General features: G+C 41.5%; 1 protein-coding gene across 17 annotated transcripts in view; it reads left to right on the top strand.

Moving 5' to 3' along the window:
• The window catches only part of DTNA (dystrobrevin alpha), a 390,068-nt gene extending 369,732 nt beyond the window's left edge, over nt 1–20,336 (top strand). For 6 of the 17 annotated variants that reach the window (XM_057526111.1, XM_057526112.1, XM_057526123.1 and 3 more), the window contains 5 exons: nt 5,091–5,250; nt 7,755–7,844; nt 9,095–9,263; nt 11,518–11,686; nt 19,243–20,336. In XM_057526111.1, the coding sequence (XP_057382094.1) occupies nt 5,091–5,250; nt 7,755–7,844; nt 9,095–9,263; nt 11,518–11,686; nt 19,243–19,383 (729 nt within the window). In that variant the 3' untranslated portion in view covers nt 19,384–20,336. Of the gene's footprint in view, nt 1–5,090; nt 5,251–7,754; nt 7,845–9,094; nt 9,264–11,517; nt 11,687–13,688; nt 13,738–16,684 lie in introns of all 17 variants that reach the window. The other 11 variants (XM_057526126.1, XM_057526125.1, XM_057526121.1 and 8 more) reach the window with 6 other exon arrangements.
• Nucleotides 20,337–21,636: the final 1,300 nt, after the last annotated feature.

The raw sequence follows: 21,636 nt of genomic DNA, 5'->3' as shown, positions 1-21,636 counted from the left end.
CCGATAATACATGGCTCACAGGGTTGTTGTATAGATTTTAAAAGATAACAAATGTGGAACCACTTTGTGAAATACTATATGCACGTCAGATATAAGCATAAATGTATGTATATATGTATACATATACACAGGAGAATGTATAAACTTTTCTAATTTGACCCACATTTTACACGCATGCGCACATACACACACTCGCTTCTCTTCCTTACATTAACTTCTTAGTTAATTGTCTCAATCAAGGGAAGAAAGTCACACATCATTTCAAATTCCATCTCCTGCTCCCATTCTCTTCTCTATTTACTACTGGATGGCCCAATTAACTCGGGAAATCATAGTCATTCAGGTTCCTACTTCTTCCACATATATTATGGAACATGAACAGGCCAGAAATGACAGATTTTAACAGTTTAGGTTCACCTTCCATTATTTCCCCTGCTCATCCTCTCTTATGGGTATTCTATGGAGTAGTGAAGCGATCAAAAATGAGGGGAGGTGTATCATTCACATCATAAATAATCAACTGCAATATTAGGACTAACATCTGTGTTCAAAAACATACCTTCCCAGCCTCTCTCTCTTTCTCTTTCTCTCTCTCTCTCTCATACTTCTTTTAAATTAGGAGTTGTTTAATTAATTCTAGAAAAGTAAAAATTGCTTCTGTGCTTAAAAGCCTTAGAAAATGATGCTTTAGTTCACGATAAAGACTAAGCCCCTTTTATGACACTGGAGGCCCCCAAACCTGGCTCCACCCCTTCTCAGCCTCATTCCGCTCCACTCCCCACAGAGAACCTGCTGCATCAACCCCACTGGCCTTCCCAGCGTGTCTTCAGTACCCCTCACACTCCCCATGCCTTGCCCTTGATACTCCAAGCCCTGGAATGTTCTTCTCTCCCCACCCCCCAAGTACTTGCTCTTTTCTGCCTGGAAATCTCTGCTATAAGACCCAAGGCAAATGGTGCCTCCTGTCTGACCAATCAGAATTAGTCACCTCATCTGTATCCCCACAAGAAGCCCTATGATGATAGTCAGTGTGTACTGGAAGAAAGGATGAAAAGAGGGTTGAATGTAGCTAAACAGGCTGCTATGTAAAACCAGGCCTGACTACACTGCATTCTCCCCCAAACCTGAGAGGCTGACTTTCGGGGAGCGGGGTACCTGGGTGGGGGAGGGTCCATAGTACCACCTCCTCCTGTCTCATGGTCATCTGCTCTGCCATTTCTCCAGACAGTGCTGGTCCCACAGTTAGACATTTGGCACTTTCCTTGAAGCATCCCTCCTTTCTGGTGCTGAGTGGAAACCCAAATACTTCCTGGAAAAAAAATCAGAAAATTTATGGATCTTGTCAGACTTTTTAAAAATTGATACAACGGCAGGTTGAGTGGACTCAGAGAATGGAGGGTAGAAATGAATTTTTCATTTATTCTCTAAGAAGAGAACAATTTTAAATTTGCCAAGTATGATGTATGTTTTCCTTCTTCCATAAATCACCTCTCTTCTCAGGAATTTGAGATCTATATATTGATCTGCATGGACCATTGTCCCTTAAGTCTTTGCTCCATTAATCACCGGATAATTTCCAGGAAAGGACGTTCACAGAGATTATTCATTCTAACTCTTCTAAAGTTGTTAGCCGACAACCATGCTTCATGACCAGACCAGAGGCCACCATTCTATAGGGGCCACACCTGTGAAAATGAAACTCTGTGACATCTTCACTAATCTACCCCAAAGCCAAGAGGCAATTGCCGTTCCCTAGTGGTCCTGCAAGAACAGCAGAAAGGAATAACAGAGATGGTGTTCCCAGCAATAAGTCTACTATGCATCAAACTGGCCAGTGTCCTGACAAAGGGAGATGGGGCCCTGATCACCCAGGGAGCCAGGGTTCTACCCCCAAGTCTGGGTAAAGACTGGTCATGACTGGGGAGTTACAAGTTGTAGGAAAGATGCAGCTGAATCTTTACTTCAGCACAGTATCTTCCACCTAAATTCTTCATATAACCAGACTGCTTGAAATTGCACCAACTGGAGATTCATTTAGGAGATGGTTGCTATTAGCCATTCACACATTGGTGTAATTTAGACTCCGTCAATTGTTTTTCCCTTAACATGTAACCACAGTCCATTATTTTTCTCTTAACACAAGACCACTGATGGGAGTTTTGAAGACAGGAAACAGGCAGAAAGGAGTAGGAAAAGTTGCCTTTGGAAACAAGGTGTTAAGCAAGAAGATGTGGGGCCGGTGTGGTACCCAAAGGGGATGAGGGAACCCCACAAGCACCCTATGCTGCAGAGCCTGGTGGCACAGGTATGAGCAGGGCTGGCGTATACTACAGCCCCAGCACAGCCATCAAATATTGAAAAGCAGGCCCACAGCCCCATATCTGAAATCACTGGGTCCAGAGATGCTCCAGAACTCAGACTCTCTGAGGTTTTAGCAATGCAATACAGTGCAGACACCACATAAGTAGCCTCACATTAGTTATGAAACAACATGTGTTGCCCATTGGATTTCACATTTGCAGATAAGAGACTGTGGACCTGTATTTCTGTACTGGCTGATAAGCAGCCTGAAGGCTCTTCTTCCACCCTGGGCACAGAAAGCCCCAGGCCACTGCTCCATCACCACTCCCTAGTGGGTCTGTGTCCTACGCCTTCTGAGTCTTCAGGTTGTTAGTGAAAGTATGTTATGAAACATAGATGGAAATATGTGATGGTTGGTCACAGTGCCCACAGTCCTGAGGAGCAGCTGTGGTGCCCTGGGAAAGCCCTGGTCTTGTAGCCTAAAGTCTGGGGATCCATTTTATCTCTGTCCTTCACTAGCTCAGAGACCTTGGGTAATTATCACCTCTGATCCTAGCTTGCTAACCTGAAAAAATGAGAGTAATAATACCTCGTATGGTTGTTGAGAGGATTAAGTGAAGTAGATGGGATTAAAATGCTTTCTAGACTGCCAATTGCTATTCAGATATAAGCTACTATCATTCCTAGCACTGATTAGTGGGAGAGTAAAACAAAACTCGGTATGTAAATGTGCTTTAGAGACTGTAAATTACATACAAAAATGGAGTTTTATCATTATTGTGAATCTCCTATCGCAGAAGAGGATCTGGCTTCCAGGGTTGAGAAGGTAAGCCACCCTGTGTAGCCAAGAGGAGCCTTCTTCCTTCAACCCCTCTGTCCAACTTCCCATCATCGCCAGTCCCTCCTCCCAGCTGCACCTGGTTCCTTGGTAAAAAGAACAGATGAGAAAGGGCAAGGAGCTCTGCTGAGGACCCTGTCTTGAAAAGGATGTGCAGGACGGGTTGCCAGGGAGAGGTACTTGATCTCAGGGTACCTGACCAACCCCTGTCTCCTTTGAAGGATCCGTCACCAGCCGTAGCCCATCCAGGTCCCCCCACCCCAGGGCAGGCAGACCACCTGGGCTCAGGCCCCAGCTCTGACATTCTAGCTCCATCTCCTGGGCAATTCTTTTCACCTCTCTGAGGATTGTGGTCCATAACCGCACATTTAGCATGCATAACGGGACCTACTTCAATGGGTCATGGAGAGAAACCCATGAGGATGTACATGAGAACCTTGTGTACATGGCAAAGCACGACTCAAACACGAAGTCACTTACTGGTGTGGGAAGCAAGGAAATGCCCAGGTACCTCAGAAGCAGAGGTTTCGTGGTAATGACATTGAGCTGCCCAAGTTCGCTGGGGGAAACCAGACCCATCCTGGAGCAGGCTGGGGCAAGGGGCATCACAAGCAGGCAAACTTCTCTTCCTTGGGCCCGACAGGCCACTCCAAGGTACTGTTGCGAGTGAGAGTGGAACCCTCAGCGCCTCGAGCCTCACATGAGTTATTTTCTGTTTTGCTTCATTTTTAATTCGGGATTTTTCTCAATTTATAGATTTGACTTTTACGTGTGATGCTGAGCCCTGGAAAGCTAACAGCATGGCAGTTTACAGGATTGATGTTGTGTGTTTTAACTGCAAGCAGCTGAACCCACAGCAAAGACCTAAATCGAATATTCCAGAGCACGGCTCTGGTGGTGCATGTCTGGGGTTTGAATGGGGTGATGATGAATCTCTGGGCCTTGCTGTGGAAGAGTTCTCACTCTCCCTGGCCAGACCCAATGGACTGGAGTGGAATTTATGTGAACACCTAATCTGTTGTATATGCACTTCTTACATTTTCTTATTCGTGCTGACCTTACTTCCTTTGTAAACTAATTATTAAAACAGAAAATGTTTCCAAGAGACCTCATTGTAGAACCAAGACTGTGAAATTCAAGGTGTGACAGCCTCAGAATGATTTCATGCCACGGGCTGCAATGAGGAGATAAATGGCTTTGAGGTTGTTTTCTCCTTTTTTCTTTACTCATTTTAAAATCCCACTGTTCTTGCTGCTAGAATACTCCTTTTTCATAGGCGAAGAGGACAATTCCTACAGGAAACATTACCCAAAAATTGGAAACCAAGATTTCTTTTTTCTCTTCCCCATTTGTATCCCTGAATCACAGAGCATTTCGACAAAGACAACTTTTACTGTAAAACAGGGATTAAACAATTTACACTTCATTTGATTCTTTATTTGAGACTTAACATACGCAATATGGCATGACATGATTGGAACTATAAATTATCCTCTACAGATGATGCCAGGACAAGACGGGTTGAAAATTTAGGAAGAATGTAAACCACATCCATCCCAAACAGTCTCAGAGTTTATATTTAAAACTTTCTCCTAATGTCTTTTTATCCTATATAGAGCTTCCTTCAAGGAGAACATAAACACACCTTGTAATTATCACTGCTTAACAGTAGCTTCATTACATGGGCAAACATCTCCTATATTACAGAACAATGAATGCAGTACTAATATTCTTAGCTTTCAGTTTGTAACCAAAACTTCAGATCATGTACAGTAAGGTCCTAAATTATCTGCACCTGCAACTCAGGTTGAGAATTACCATCTTAATTACCTAGGATTTCCACCTACTTTGAAATTTCATTGTCACTGTCTTTAACATTTGACTGAGGCACTGGGAAGGGCATTTGGCATCTTCTTGCGAAAACAGTTAATGACTTGCATTGTCTCTCCAGACCCAGGGGGCAGGCTCTCCCCGCTCCTCCCCCAGCCACACCATCAGCAGGCCCATCCCCATGCCCGTCCGGTCAGCGTCTGCCTGCTCCACCCCGACCCACACGCCTCAGGACTCTCTCACAGGGGTAGGGGGAGATGTACAGGAGGCGTTTGCACAAAGTAAGTGGCTTTATTTTTGTGTGTGTGTTCTGCTTTTCTGTTACAAATAAGTCGCCAAGGATTGCAGGATCTAGAGTTATCAGAGCCTCACCGTGTATGTTCTAGGGTATTCCACGGCTTGTGTCAGAGCCGGGCCTGCAAGACATTTTAGAAACTCCCTACACTAATCTGTTCTTCCCTTCACCGTCTTATCTTCTTTTGGCTTCTCTTGCCCTGCCCTGTTTTTTTATGAGCCTTTGCTCATTAAGGGAAGGGAAATCCTTTCAGCAATATTCCAGGAAATTTTATAAATGTAATCCATTTAAAAATTCCGAAAGATATTTCCTGCTTTCGTCTCTTTACATTAAAGCAAACTCAAGATTGAGAGTAAACAATCCCAGCTCTTTAGCACTGAGGCGATAAAGAAGGATGCTTAGTCATTTTCCAGATGCCTTAAAGAGTTGAATCATTACCTCTGCGTTATGGGGCTTCGAGGCTAGCCCTGCATAGTCAATAGAAGAGGACAAAGAGGGATGTGAGATGACAAACAGCAACAATCAGCATTCTCCCACCGCTGCCTCTTCTGCTTATGTACTGTGGAGTGTCGGGGTGGGAGTGGGGTCCCAAAGCAAGTGATCGTATTCATTTGGAAATATTTTAACACTTTATAAAACTTTTTCTTGTCACCACTTTTTAAATTTGTAGAAAATTAGAAAAAAAGAAATCCTCCTGCTTACCCTCAGCCTGCCAATCTCATTCCTAGAAGTAAACGCTATTAACAGCTTGGCCCTTCTCAACGTTTCACTTATATATAAATATCTATGTTTAAGTGTGCTTTTATGGACATATACTCTTCTTTTTTCACACAAATTCAATCATGCATTGCATTTTGGTCTGCAATTTGCATCTCACTTGAATTAGCGGTATATCGTGGACATCCTCCCAGGTCCTCACATGTAGATCTAAGGAAAAGAGCGACATATTCGACTACTAGTTTTAAGACAAAAAGAAACATAAACAGTTAAAAGACCAAAGAATAGACTTGAGGAAACATTTCCAGCATATGTAGCAATCAAGTTTCATAATTTCAGTTATACATTAAAGCACACACAGCTCAGTCAGAAAAAGACACTCCCAAAACAAAAATAGGTGAAGGATAGGAACCGACAGAAGAACAAATAGCCAATAAAGATGTGAAAAGATGTTCAATCTCACAAATAGTTGTAGAAATACAAATTTTAATCAAAATCACCTTTTGCCTAGCAGATTCCAAAAAAAATGTTTAACATCAGTAATATCCAGGGAGACTGAGGAAAAAGATGCTCTCATCCACTGTTTATAGGGGATAAAAGCTTACATTTTGAAGGGAGAGCATGATGTACTTTCTGTTCTGAGGGAAAAAGGAAGACCATTACAGGGCATTTTCTCCTGAAAAAGAAAATGATTAAAGTTGTACAAATATAATTTAAGTTATGCAAAATAATTTCCTTTTTTTAATTTTTAGAGGGAAAACTGTCCTTTCCTTAAATCTTAAAGAAATTTACAGTATATTAAATCAATTTGAGTTTCCTGTAATAATTATTGTTTTATCTAACTACTATGATTTCTTAAATTTACACGTGTTTATTATTTTACTCATTTCGTTTTACTTACTAAGAAATCACAATGAAATGTGACCTATCTAAGCAGCCCCCAGCTCATCCTGCATAAATTCATCTGTAAGTCAGGTATTTGGAATCTTGAGTCTTTTTTCCAAAGATATTATGAATTTGGCCCTCTGTTCCACATCCACCTTGCCCCACCCCCAGTCCAGCCCACAGATACCCTTTTAACCCTTAGTGGGATGGAAACCTCATAATAATCTTCCTCTACCATAGAGAAACATGGTCTAAGTTCCAGTTCAGGGTACCAGGCATACATCTTCTGCCCATGTCTTGGCAGCAGGAGCAAGAATCCTCACCCCTTTTCCAAACTCTGGGGACATACGGTGCGCAGGGTTCCCATTCCCAAGAGGTACCTGAAATGATCGGGGGAGCTCGGGGAGCCCTGATGGGAGACAGAGGCTATGGTGATGGAGATCAGAATCTGATGTGCTCAGCCACCAAGTAAGGGCTGAAACAGTAGCAGCTGCTGGGGAGGCGCAGCTCTCGTGGCAAAACCAGACTTTTCATCTGTGAGGTGATTCTGAAGAAGGATGACCACACATGCTGGCTTACCTGGGATCATCCCAGTCTGTGCCAGGTCACCCAGTCTTGTTATTAATACCGCCCCTTTCACTTGTAAAATTGTCCCAATTTGGACAGTAAAGTATATGAATCCCCATCAGTTGCCATGTCTTCTTATATCAAAGGCCACTGGCCTGAGCACAATGTATTTTTTTCAGGAAATGAACCAAAGCACTTCTGAAAAGGAGAAGTCTTGGACGTTTTCTTGTTTTAGGATATCAAAGGAAATGATAAACAGCATAAAAACTTGGGGAAAAGGAAAGCTTTGATTTTTTTTTTGCATTATCATTCTTTCTTAAGGTTCAAGAAGAAATTTAAGGAATGACTTACTAGTAGCAGCGGATTCGATCACTAACACCATGTCCTCTCTCGTGAAAGAGTTGAATTCCGGTGAGTCCTTGGTCCCCTCTCATTTGTCTGCTCATTGCAGAAGGACCCATAACTTCTGTTAGAGAGCTGCTCATTGTCAAGTATAAAAAGATTTTTTAAAGGTCTATGTGATATTTTGTTGAGATATTAGATTTTTTTAGTACCGTTTATACTTGGCTAATGAGAAGATCATGAATACATGCTCAATGCACAAAGTTTGAAAAATGCAGAAAAGAATAAATATTAAAATTGACTTGTAAATCCAGAATCCCAAGTTAGCCACTGTTAAATATATCATGATCCAAAGTGACATGATGCTAAAGTTATTTTATAGGGTCAAATGTCTTATTTACTAATCTAGACTTGTTCATTTGGAATGCATGGCTATTTGAAAGAAGCGAAACTGAAATTTACCTTTGCAATATCACTAAAGAAAGATCTGTGAAGAAAATAAATAGCATAAAATTGCAGCACTCTTCATCCTAATACTACTACACAGAGTTTTAAAAACTTTAACAGTGTGAATATGCAAATAAATATCTTACCAGTTACTAATACATCTCGTCTATTCCTTAAAGCCCTCCTAGCAAGATATCTGTTTGAAAGGACTGTGGTCATATAGTTGAGATTACAACAACTATAAGAAAGAAAACTTTAATGTTAAAAAAAATCTGGATTTAAATTTCTTAAAACCTCTATAATTAGAATTAAAGTAATGAAAATTGTTGCTATTATTTTAGATTAAGATTACCAAATAGGATAAAAATGACAGTAGTTAATACATCATGATTAATGGCATGTACTCACTGCCCTAGCAAATGATGACTAAAAATGTTATTCTCATTGTAGGCGTTTCAAGGACTATTAGTTTATACTCATAATTTTTTGAAATATTAAGTGAATGTAATATTTTAGGTCTGTGTTTCCTAAATTAAAGTAATATTAAGCAAAAGTAACAACAGTTTTAATAAAGACTTTTATAGAGGGAAAAAACAGATGGCTTCAAGAATTAAGTCAGTTATTAATACAAAGATTCCTTATAATATTATTGAGATAAAAAGACAATACTGTATACTAACTGATTTTGTGGTAATTAATGTCAGTATCAATTCTCATTTTGAGAAAAAACGAACACATACTTGACTTACGTACAATAACTGGTCAGTGTTTTAATCAGCATAGGTTGGTTAATGTTAAGCCTAGCCCTTTATTTGCTGATCGATCATAAAAAAATCTAGGTCATTCTTCACTTCTTCAATTGTACCTAATAGAAGCGGGGAGTGAAACTGAGAGTAACGTGGATTCTGAATTTGCACGGACTCAGTTTGAAGATCTAGTCCCATCACCAACCTCTGAAAAGGCTTTTCTAGCGCAAATCCATGCCCGAAAACCCGGGTACCTTCACAGTGGAGCTACCCCAAGTGCTATGCGTGGCGACGTGTAAGTATCTTCTGCTTGGGGGTATTTTCTCAGTAACAGAACACTCTGCAAGGAGCATAGGAAAGTAAAAACATGGTTGCTTACTTCTTTATTTTGGAAAGGAATGATTCAGTTTCCTTTTCTGCCAGAAGAGGTAGAAGGGTGCTACATTTCAATTTGTCATTGTGACTTTTCCCCCTAACAATTTCCAGAGTATCAGTAACAAAAACCAACCAGTACTTATTGAGAGCCTGGCTTGCCCAAGGCACTGTGCTAATTGGATACAAAATAGTGTCAAAAGTCTCTCCCACCCTCCCAGGACTCATAGACTAGTTCAGGAGATAAATCATCCTATCTTCTGAATTTACTAGATTTGCTCTTAAAGGACCTGGTGATACTAGAGAGGTCTCTGTTCAAAGTGGGTGTAAACAGCATCATATACGCACTTGTGAATGAAATAACTAAATGTATAAAGTCTCATTATAAAGAAGTCCAATTCGCCTGAATTATTGAATATGTATAAACCTGACCTTCAAAAGACATTTTGCAAAGATTTTTCACCCAATTAGGCTTCTGTAGCTTGACAGGAGCCAGCAGAATCACTCACGTCGCCACTAGAATTTCTGTGACGTTGGATCAGCTCAAAGCAGTCAGGCAGAGAAAACCAAAGCTGAGAAACAAAGGCAAAAAGCTAGGACAGACCTGCAGAGCCCAGCTTGGGAGGGAAAAGGGTAAAATGAAGGAAGTGAAGTAAGCGGAGTTCTGAGAAATGTGGGCAGGGCTCACCCAAATTCTGGAAAAGAGAATTGACGAACAGTTCAAAAAAAACTACAGAAGGGTGATGGTGCTTAATGTGAGAAGAACTGCAGATGAGTCTACAAAAATAAACTGGCTGTTTTAAAGACCCAGAGAAGAAACTAACCAGAGGCCTTTCTGGTGTTTTGGCTCTCCATCCAAGCAGTGAGTAAAAGGCCAGTAATAATGGGGAATTATAAATAGACATGGTTTGAAAGCCAGCTGTGAAAAGGCAGAGCATAAGATCAAAACAAAACAGTTATAATTTTACGTGGCAGGAAGCTGCTGCTTTTAATTTCAGTTTGCTTTCTTGTCCTTTCCTCTATAATTTAGAATTATTTGATTTGTTTGTTATTCAAACTGGTGAATTAATTATCAGTTTAGTCTGATAAATACAAATCCATTTGATTTTTTTATAATTAAGCATTTACATGGTGGTTACCTAAAATTTTCTTGATCCAGTCCTAAGGTCCAGAACTGTAACTAAGGCCACCCCATCTGCTGTCCCTGGTACACTGGTGGCAGGACCAGCTACAAACACGGCTGTGGGGCTTGGGGAGGGAAAGTTCATAGAGGCCTCGCAGACCTATTTAGGCTGACCCCAAACCTCTAAAAATAACGAGGACACAGATATAAATAAACATGAACATTGGCATTTAAGTTCCAACCCAGAAACTTCTACTTGACCACTCTTTTCATTTTAGGGGATATTTTAATATCTGTACTATCTAAACATGTACTGTGTTTTAGCTTGAGAATATTTTAGTTGTGAATTTATGTTCAGTCCCAGGAAGAGCTTTATATATACCGGGATGAATAGATGGAGAGAGTCACACATTTAGTGAATGAGATCATTCTTATCTATTTATTTCATAGTGGAATTGGACAATTTAAATGGATTTCTTAAGTTCAGAGCTAGTATAAATTTTGAAGATCAAGAGCTATGGGTTAGAGTATTAGTCTTCCTGACATCGATCAGCTGATCTATGAGAGAGACTTGACTCTACCACAGAAATAAAGCACATGGGTGCACTTGCCTATATACATGTATAACACAAAGAGGGTTAAATTATGAACAAATGTCCTAATCATTATTTCACTAGAGGGCTTACTTCCCTTATAGAAAGTGTTCTTGGATTCCATTTTTTTTTAAGCCCCCAAATTGGACAAACTATGTCCTCTCAAAGGATAAGCCTACCCTTTTTAAGAACGACAGACATTTAAAGGTCAGCTCATTCCTGTTAACCCTAGGAAAACATAGAGGACAATGATCACCAGATTGCCATAGAAAAATTGTCTGCGAGAACACCTTGATCATATATTCCTCCAAACTTCCAAAGCTTTTTTAAAGTTTTTTCATTATGTCAAAGAAGAGACAGAATTGAAGTGAATTGAAACAAAGAAGTGAATTGAAGGACTAAATAAATGTGTGCCCAGAACTACAGCTAACACAGGAATTCCACTCATACTTTCCTTTAAGATTTGCTCCGAAACTCCCACTGTGGTTGATTCCCAGGGTTACAGAAGATGGGGACCCATATGTACGGCCAGAGGATGAGAACTATGAAGATGACTCAGTCCGGCAGCTGGAGAATGAGCTGAAGATGGAGGAGTACCTGAAACAGAAGCTACAGGACGAAGCCTACCAGGTACCAAGAGCTGGCCCACATCCTCTACCACTCCTGCCCCAGCCCCTCAGTAGCTGGGTCTTTTACATTACTCCAAAATTCGGTGACCTCTCCTTCCTTCCACCCTCCCTTTCTGGAATATTCTGACTGAACTCCTTAGTCCATGAATTCTAGACAGGAAAAATGTTAAATACTTCTTATAGCTGTCACTCACCATGAATTCCTATGAATTCTGAGTTGGAAAGTAAAAGAGGCCTTCCACATTAGTGGAAACATGGTGACTAACAGTCCATGATCCTCCAAAATCATTAGGAAAATGCTTTTTAAGAAGAGATACAGTCGGCCCTCCATATCCACAGATTCAGAATCTGTGGATACTGAGGTTCAACTATAAGGGACTTGAGCATCCGTGGATGTTGGTGTCTGCTGTGTGGGAATGTCCTGGAATGAATCCCCCATGGATACTGTGGGATGACTCAGGGAACAAAGCTCAAGGAAATTGACTAAGCATAAATATACCTCCTCCCTTGAATCATTTGTCCTCAGCTTCCCTCACTGCCTGCCTTATATCAAATGTCAAGAAGTGAAAAAGTGACAAACCTCACCAAGAAATGTTAGGGGAACTGTAGGCCCACATTCAGCAGGCTGTGGTTGGGCAGATTGTCATATGTACTGTAGCATATTAATCCATCTGAGAAGTCACTGGACATGACACATGCAATTGGGAATAAGTGTAATTAGCCACTCATCCTTAAGGGGATGCATTTTCCCCATGGAGATTGTTCTACTGCCATGTTTGTTTTTCTTGTATGTTTCCCTTCCCTGTGTCTTGTTGGGGTTCTGGGAGTTCAGGGGTATTTGGCTGGTTGAGACCTGCTGCCTCCCAGACCCCGGGGGTTATTTTGTCATGTCAGGCTTTCTGTCCAATGGCCAGACAAGCTTTTTCCACTGTCTTAGGTTGGCAGTAGCCCTCTCTTTCTCTATTAGTGAAGGAAAGAGAAGCAGAGAGAATAAATTATCTTCTCCTTCTCATATGTTTATAGATTGTTTCGAAATATCTTCCCAAGAAGAATAGAACAAGAGGGAAGCCCACCAACCCCATCTTGACAATATAACACAGAAGCTTTGCCTCTCTGGAATGTTCCATTAGCCTTTTCAGTTTAACAGCCACATTTCAGAAGCAACTATAGTGTAGGCCTAGATAAACAAAACAAACAGTGACCAGATATGTAAAGCCGTACTTTAATGCTATAGAAACAAAGTTGCCTTGAGTGCAGACCGTGGAGGACGCTCTTTCTTTGCAACTTCTATGGCCTATCGGCGGAAGGAAGTTAGTCTGGATGAAGCTCCAGGGTGTCTCTGGGAACTCTGAGGGATGGCATTCCTACTCGTATCTCATTTGGCTCTGCTGCGTAGAGGGAGAGAGAGAGGTGGTGAAATAATCAATATTCTGGTTCTTGCTGTTAGAGGTGCCTGTTAGACCTCCCTCTTTGAGCCCATATCAGTTTCTGGATTTTGGTGACCACAGTAAATGAAATTCTAGATTTTTTTTAAAAGAAAGTGAGTCATTTCATATAAGATATTAGATTTTTATTTATTTTAATGAATTTGGAATTTAACCTGATATGACCAAAGTGAAGGGAAATTCTATTAATAGCATCAGCTCCGATTGGACTTCGTGCCATCTCTGGTAGATGTTAAGCTCCTTCTCTCTCTCCTTTCCTTTCCCCACCCAGTGACTTCAAGGGAAAGACAAAGAAAAGGGCTGAGAGATAACAGGCCTGTGTGTCCCCACTCAAGATATATGCCCTGGAGAAGGTTGAAGTGGTTTTCCTTGACTGCGCTATGAGCGTATCGTTGTTGGATGGGCCAGAAAGTTACTTTCATTCCTTGGACTCTCTCTCTCTCTTTCTCTGTCTCTCTCTATCTTTCTGCATGGCTTCCAACCAAATAATTCACAAGCTTGACTACATCACAGACATGACATGTCACCTTTCTTGTTTGTGTCCTTTGTCACCCACAGGTCAGCTTGCAAGGTTGAATGCAATATCCTTTTATCACTCTCTTCTCAAGTAAGTATCCTCTTATTTAGGAGGAAACGTGGCCACTGTACACTGGATTCTGATAACTTGTAACCTATATTCACAATCACTCTCTCTTAGGTTTTCTCTATGATAAAATATCCTCCTTCCCAGTCTATGAAGCATTTCATTATAATCCAGTGGAGATTTGGCAGGCAACCTTGGGAGTTGACTTTTTACTCTATTAATTAGGAAAATTGGCATAGAAATTTGAGTAATACCAAAGATGCCCGAGAAATTCATAGCTGTGAAGCCATTAACACTGATCCATAACCGCATCCAAGTTTTCAGCCTCTCTAGCACTTGAGAGAGAAAAGTCCAGGCTTGCTCAGCACTTGCAGAGATGAGTCAGCTCCTTAGTCCTGCTGTATTCAGGGCCCAAAAGATCAAACTGTGTACCTTAATGAGTGAAAGCAAAAGCATGTGTTATTAAAGAAAACAAAAGAAGCAAAAACAGAGAGGAAAGCTTCTACAGCCTTATGGTTTTAGAACAGCTGATTCAAATCCACTGTGGAATCCAGCAAGATATAAATTAATTTCAGATATCATTTCTGTGGCATGTGGTCCCCCAGCTTTAAGGATCTACCTAAATACATGGGAAATCCTCAGTAATTTTTTTAATGTAAAGAGAATAGCACTTGATTGGCAGGATCACTTCACTATAGTAGTCTGAAGCTTAGGCCCTCAACTCGAATAGACTGATTTCAAATATGAGTTCCATCAAATCTTAGCAGCATAATCTTTGACAAACTACTAGACTTCTCTGAGCCTCTGTTCCCTCTGTACAACATATATCACAATACCCACCTCATGGAGGAGTTGTACTCACTGAGATATAGCTTTTAAAGAGCTTAACATAGTGGCAGACGCACTATCATTTTATTCTGAGCACACACGTACATGCCTAGCACTATGCTCAGTGCTTTACAAGAAATTCAGTCCCTGGGAGTGACTATAATTATTATGTGAGTGTATGGGAGCCCCCGGGACTCAGAACTAGCTTGCTCGCTCTAATTGTGTAAATACGGCTGGGACTCAGCTTCGTACAATGATTTGATATACCTTCGGCTACACTGTCCCATGAGACTTGATGGCTTCTCTGGCTCCAGCCAATGGCCATTTAGATGTCCCACATTACACTTCAAAGCTAATACACCTCTTACGGTCATCTGGATGCACGGTCCCAAGGACTTGTATCCACCTTAGTTCTACAGTCTTTTCCCACCCATGGAATAGCGCAGTTGATAGGAAACTCAACTCTGGCTGCTAAATTGAAAAAGCGATATACATCTCCTAAATGACATATCAATTAGTAAAGAATACATTCTAGTTCAAGCACTACTGACCTCCTGTCTTGGTCCTCAGGTTAAGATTAAGCAAGTAAAAATTAAAGTGTAATTGTTATTATGAAATATATTTTTTGAGCTGTGAGGCCCTCTTGGTGTAAAAGGGAGGATCTTATTGAGTGCGTTTTAGTCTGCCTCCCTTGGATTTGAGAATGCTACACCACATGTTCTCCTGATTCATGATGACTGCAGTGAAAAATTCCCAGGAGCTGTTTCTGAAAATATTCAGTCCAGTTATAACAAATCTAGTCCCAAAGGAGCAAGGCTTTTCCTTTCATAGCATTTTCTTTCTCTGAGCTCCCGCAATTTGATCATTTTTGTTCTGCACATTATTTAAACATCAGTAGGTAGTTCTTGGAAAAATATACTTTTCTAAAAGCCTAATGAAATGCCCTTGACATAAACCCAGATAAAAAGTGGTATTTGGTTCATGTCCATAAACGCCAGAGATTTCAGTACTCTGAAAGTTCTTAGGCCCTTTTTAAATCTTCTGTTGCCAATTTGGCAGTGAAAAGTTAAAACAGTTGTGGCCTCTGCCGCTTACTGCATCCTTACCTACCTAGCTGGCATCCCACAGAACTCTAAATATAAACCAGCCTGTCACTAAATCAGCAAATCAGACAAAATTCATTTAAGACCGGGTAGAACACTGTAGGAACTAGTAGATTTTCATCTTTGCACCTAGTTCTACCCTACTGTAATTTTTCTTGATGTAGCCAAGAAATACAGCTGAAATTGTAGAACAGTTCATCTGTTGAAATCTATCCGTTTGGACTTTCTGGCTACACTACAAGACCAGAAATTATCCCAAAGTATATGCATCTCTTCTGCAAGGGTCCTAAAGCCGATTTCAGCAGCTCAGAGTCAATAGGCATCACCAAGCAGAGCCCTACGTGACTAAAGGGCCAAAGGTGAAACAGCAGAGACATGGAAGACCCATCCTCTGCTCAAGAAGAGCCTTAGGCCTCTCTGAAGATAAATAGGCACTTACCAACACACTAACAAGAGTGAATAGAGTGAAACCTGACTTATTGCTTTTCAACTAGCCACATTAGAAGAAACAGTACACAGAAAGGTTAGCACTCAAATTAGAGTCCACCAAAATCCCATTCCAGCCCATTTGGATCTTGGGTTGGTCCCTTTTCCATCCTTCTGGCCGCATGGTACTCCGCGTGCCTTGACCAGCCACATCCTAACTTCAGAAATTGGAGGGTTGGAAGATCAAAGTGGATTTTTTTAAAAATTAACATGGCCTTCTGATGGTGAGTCAGTGCTCTCATCTCCTTGTCCAAAGGACAACACAAATATTTCTGTTTACGTTGCTTTAACCCTCCAGATGCCTCAGGTACCCACTAGGCAAGAGACTCAGCATGGAGGATTCTTGTCCTCTCTTCTTTCAGAAGGTGCAGTAGCCCACAGTGTCCCAGGATGTTCATTCCTGATTGTCAAAGGAAGAAAGTAAAGGGTGTGTGTGTGTGTGTGTGTGCACGTGTGTGTGTGTGTTGGGGGGAAGGGGTGATTCTAAGCTTCATAACCCTAATTTAGAGAGCAGTTACCATCTTTAAAAAAAATTACACATTGCTTATTCCCAGGCAAGCTATAGTCAGACAGATGAAAGTAACATGAGAACTGGTGATGAAGGACAGAGCTGCACCCACCCCTACAGAGGAGAAGACGGCAGCCTCACCTCACAGAAGAGAGGACCCACCGCACGCAGCAGCTCCTGACAGACCCCTGCCCCTAAAGACGCGTTCTGCCGGCTATAGCGCAGCTAACTTTTCGTTCTCAGATTTGTAGTTCATAGATGTGTGTTTTGAGAAGGAAAAAAAAAAAAAGACTTCTGTTCAAAGCTAACTTATCAGCTACATCTTCTGTAACATGTCTCATCCCTCAAAATGAAAACACAGGCTGAAATCCCGTCCTGCTGTTACTCACAACGGCAGTATTAACAAGGATCTTAAACCTTTGCACATGATATTGAACCTGGTCAGTTTACAACGACAATATTAATACTGTTTATAGCTAGGAGTTTGATTTCTGAATTCTCTGAGATTTTAGCAAAACAATTGATTATATACACTGTACATTTTTTTTTTCCACAGCAGTTGGAGAAAAACAACCACTTGCAATTACTCACTAAGCCCGAAGGATTTGGTTCCTGAGGGTACAGACTCAGAGCCCTAAAGCCAAGAAGGGCCCTCGGCCTGCATGGTCTGCACTTGTCTCCAAGTCTCTGAGAGCAGAGGCTTGAACCAAACACACCAGGAGAATCCAGTCTTTGGGGCTTCTTTCCAACTTGGGGTTGTTTTCTTTCAAGATACTCTAACCAATCAGCCATAGAGTTTAGTGTAAATATTTTTTTCCAAATAGAGATCATATTCCCAAAAAAAAAAAAAAGGCAACATTCAAATTATATAGAATCTAGTTTTTAAAATCAGCACAGATCTTCTTAAAAACTGTGAACTCTGTTGAAATACTCGTTACTAAAGCTGTTTATAAACCACAGGTGCCATAAGATCCCCCCAATGGACTCAAGTTATCTCTGCTCTTCCACGGGCTGGTTCCTCTCGGTTTAGCTTTAGGGAGCATGTCTCTAACAGCACCGCTCAACCGCAAGTTCCCCTATCAGGTCGTTTGGACGCCTTTCAGCTTTAAATGTACAGGCTTAAAGTGCGCTTGCAAACGTTCGCCCTCCTTTTCTTTCTGAATGTGTATTGCCTTAGCTGGCTACCTGGTGTTCTGCATGCAGCCTCCTCTGGTCACGTGAGAGGAAATGGGCTCCTCTAAGTGGAGTTGGGATTTTGCACTCCGTGAAAAGCTAATGTGCAAAAGAACTGACAAGGAAGGGAGAATGAATGACTCTGTCGATGGTCCTTTCTGAGGGCCCTCTTTGGGGAGCGCTAGAGACCTCCCTTAGGGATTCAGGGGAAATGAAAAAATCATCTTCTACTCATGTCAAGATTTGATGAAATAAACATCCTACAACGTAGTAGATACATTATCCTTAAATTGGCAGCTTCCCTGGATTCCTGTTTCTCCCTTAAGAGAAAGAAGAGAGCATCATTTTAGAACAGTGGTTCTCACAGTGTGGTCCTTGGACCAGCAGCGTCAGTATCACCTGGGAATTTATCAGAAATGCGGATTCCTAGGCCCTAACCCAGGCCTAAGGAATCAGACATTCTGGGGCTGGGGCCCAGTAATCTGTGTTTGAATAAACCCTCCAGGTGATTCTGATGCACGCCGAAGTTGGAGAACCACTGCTTTAGAATAAAGTTGTATAATAAAATCTCTGAAAAGGCCTTATTCAGAATAAGCAAGAAAGATTCTGAGTCAACCTCAAAGCTTCAGCTATTCGGTTTTGCTTCCAGGGCTGGCAAAAACCTGCCACCTCCCAGAGTCGGTAGTTGGTGGGTGCCCAGCTGAGAAGAGACATCCTGACATCTTCCAGCTTCCTCTCCAGAGAGCTCTAAGATGTTCACGTCTGTGCACTGGGTCAAAAACCACCTCCTTGGCTGCCCTGTGGAACAAAATCGCTTGCCTTGGGGCTAGTAAAGCTCTTGGTTGGCATTAGCGAGGAGCCCAGTCTGCCCACTGATGTACTTAATCATATTTCCCTCCGGAGAACCAGCCTGACAAATGTCCCTGAGAACAGGCTGACACCAAAGGGACACAACTGCACAGTTCTCAGATTTCTTTGCACAGATGGATTTTTTTGCGGATTTTGTTGGTATGTCTTAATGTTCATCTCTTTTCCACTGCCCATCCTCTGTGAACCCGTGCCTCTCTAGATGGAGCAGGTGGCCACTGGTGCCTCATACTCAGTACTTAAAACCACTACATCCCAGCTACCTACATGGCTGTCAGCTCTCAATCATAGCCCGGCAGTTCTCGAACTCAGAACCCTGACCCTGCAGGTGGCATTCGGCCACCAACTGGACCGAGCTGACAGGTGTTGTCATTTTGTGTTTCTACATCAAAACGTTTGTCTAAGGTTTGAACTGTTCTGCCAATAACCTTCCCCCGTCATAGCATTCATTGCCAACTCCATCACACGGTTGTCGAAACCATCGTACAAAGCCATTGCAAGGACTCTGGAAACTGCTGCCAATGACCAATTCCTGACTAACCAGCCACCTTTTCTTTCTCTTAGCTCCACGTCAGCACTGAGACCAGACTCAAGCACCCCTGTCCTGTAGCCAAGACAAAATGGCGTGTGTTATTCTGGGTTTTTGTGGTTTGCGGTGGGTTTCTTTCCTTGGCTCTCCAAATCTACTTTTGGGGCCTGTTCTAAGTGCAAACCCAGCAGGTGCCACCCGTCCTGTCCATTAGATCCAATTCCGTCTGGCGGGGGTTGTTTCTTTCTTGTTCCACGATGAATTGCACATCCACCTCCATTAGAGATGTTGGCCTATTAATGAGCACTGGTCTAACACAGCCAACCCTCCCCCACGGGGCCATGTAATGGAGGGAGGGAGGAGGGTGAAATCTACTGTAGGGGATTCAGGAATCAGTTGTGGTTGGTCAGGATGGAAGTCGGGGTAAATTTAGTTGGTCAGAGGGAGATGTGCTGGAGATTGTGAAAAATGGATTCTCGAGTGATCTACTATAAGGCAGGGAAGGTTCATTTGTAAGTAGTAATGTGAACTGAACTACATAAGAGTGTGGCCTTTGTTGTGATATACTGTGTATTTTCTTATATGCATGAGCCAGACTGTTGCATCATAATTTAGCACTGATGTCTGCTTTTATTTTGATCATCTTTGTCCACCCTTATTAGTTCTTGGCTGTTAACTGTAGGTAGACGTTGTAAATCCCGGCAGCCTTTGGTTGCTGCAATCACCTTGGTTCAATTCCGCACAAGGAGACACAAACAAGAACTCCACCGTGTCCTCAGAAGAAAGGGCATTTTTACCTTTGAACCAAAAAGAGGGGGGGAAGAAATCAGAAGTATCACATCCTGAAGTTAATTAACTATAAGACATTTTTAATTGTGACTACTGTAATTTGACACCATTTGAAATAACCAATTCAGAGACACTAAAGATTTCACAACATTCATTGGTATGTAACAAAACTACTATTGTATGGGTTTTTTGTATTGCTGTTAAGTATTGTTTTGTGTGTATGTGTGTGTGTTGGAACCTCCTGGGGACATGTTATATTTTGAAGTGATTAAACTATTTAATTGTGTGTCTATATTTTGGAATGGAATTATTTCTTCATTAAAAAATCTTTTTAAAAACACTATATCTTGTGTATTTTGTTCCTTTGTTTCAGTGAATTTCCTAAAGCAACATGAGGTTAGTCTGTTCTAAGGAGAAAGACTGACAAGTCAGTATTTGCAGCATGAAGCATGGACCACCCATTGAGGATCAAGCAATTGACGCCAAATACTTCACCTCTTCCTGCCTTTGGGGTTGCAGGGTTTTTTTTAATGAGATACTATTCTGCTGCTCATGGAAAGCCTTGTTGTAATCAACATAAAAAATCCATACACCCTCGCCTTTCTTCTCTTCCTCTTCTTCTTCTTTCTTCTTTCTTTTCTCCCCCAAATTCCAAATACTGGGAAAAAATAACTAACATTTGTGTAATCCTTTACAACTTTAGAAAAAACTGCTTTATTTACATTTAATCCTCACAATATCCATTTGAGGAGCTCTTGGTCATCCAGAAGAATAACCTAGGGAGCTACCTTTGTTCTGAAAGAATCTGCAGACAAGGCTGAGATGGGAAGAAGACTGGGCATGCCATCAAACAAGAAACAGAGGGAAAACACAAGAAATTTCCCACATCTGAGAAGATCGTGCACTTTTCGGAGGAGTTTCTGAAATTAGGCTTCTCCCTCTATCCAGTTCTATGAAGACTTCACCTCACCCCTGCTAGATCAGTCATTGGCCAAGACTAAGATTCATCAAAGGAGTTGTGCTCAATTCCTTGGCTTTGGTTTAAGTCCTACTGCTGTCTTCTGGTTGCACTAGCAACACATATTAAAGTTTGCGAATTTTTTGTTCTAAACATTATCTGAGCTAGTAAAGGAGAACTGGGAGGCAATGGAAAGGTGAAAAGAGATTTTCAGTATCAAATTTTTTTCTAAGACATCAGATCCTGAAGCAAGACTGTGATATACACCAAGAACCAGCACAGCCCAAAACATTCCCCTAAGACTTCACTGGCATAGTCAGTGTAGTAATGTCAGGAGTAATGGGGCCGGTCTGGTTGTCGAACACTGGAGCAGCTTAGGGCAAGAACCTTTTCTGGGTTTGTAGCCAACTTGGGAACAATGGTCCTCTGAAAAACAAAATCCTTTATAGTCCTTTTAAAAATGCTGGCTTTGGGGAGTTAGTGTATGAGAAAAGAGTAATGCAAAGAGATCCGAGAAGCCTCTTTGTTGTAGAAGGATTCAAATATTTTAACAGGATAATAAGAAGAGTATAATTTTACCAGAAAACCTAAACCAAAGCTAAGAAAAGATACTGAAAACCGCATGTAAAACATAACTTCCTAGTTCTCACTGTCAACTACAAATGAGCATACTTGTTCAACG

This window comes from Balaenoptera acutorostrata, chromosome 13 (assembly GCF_949987535.1).
Source record: "Balaenoptera acutorostrata chromosome 13, mBalAcu1.1, whole genome shotgun sequence".
Lineage (NCBI taxonomy): Eukaryota > Metazoa > Chordata > Mammalia > Artiodactyla > Balaenopteridae > Balaenoptera > Balaenoptera acutorostrata.
The sequence above is the reverse complement of the archived record's forward strand: the minus strand, read 5'-3'. Positions and strand labels throughout refer to the sequence as shown.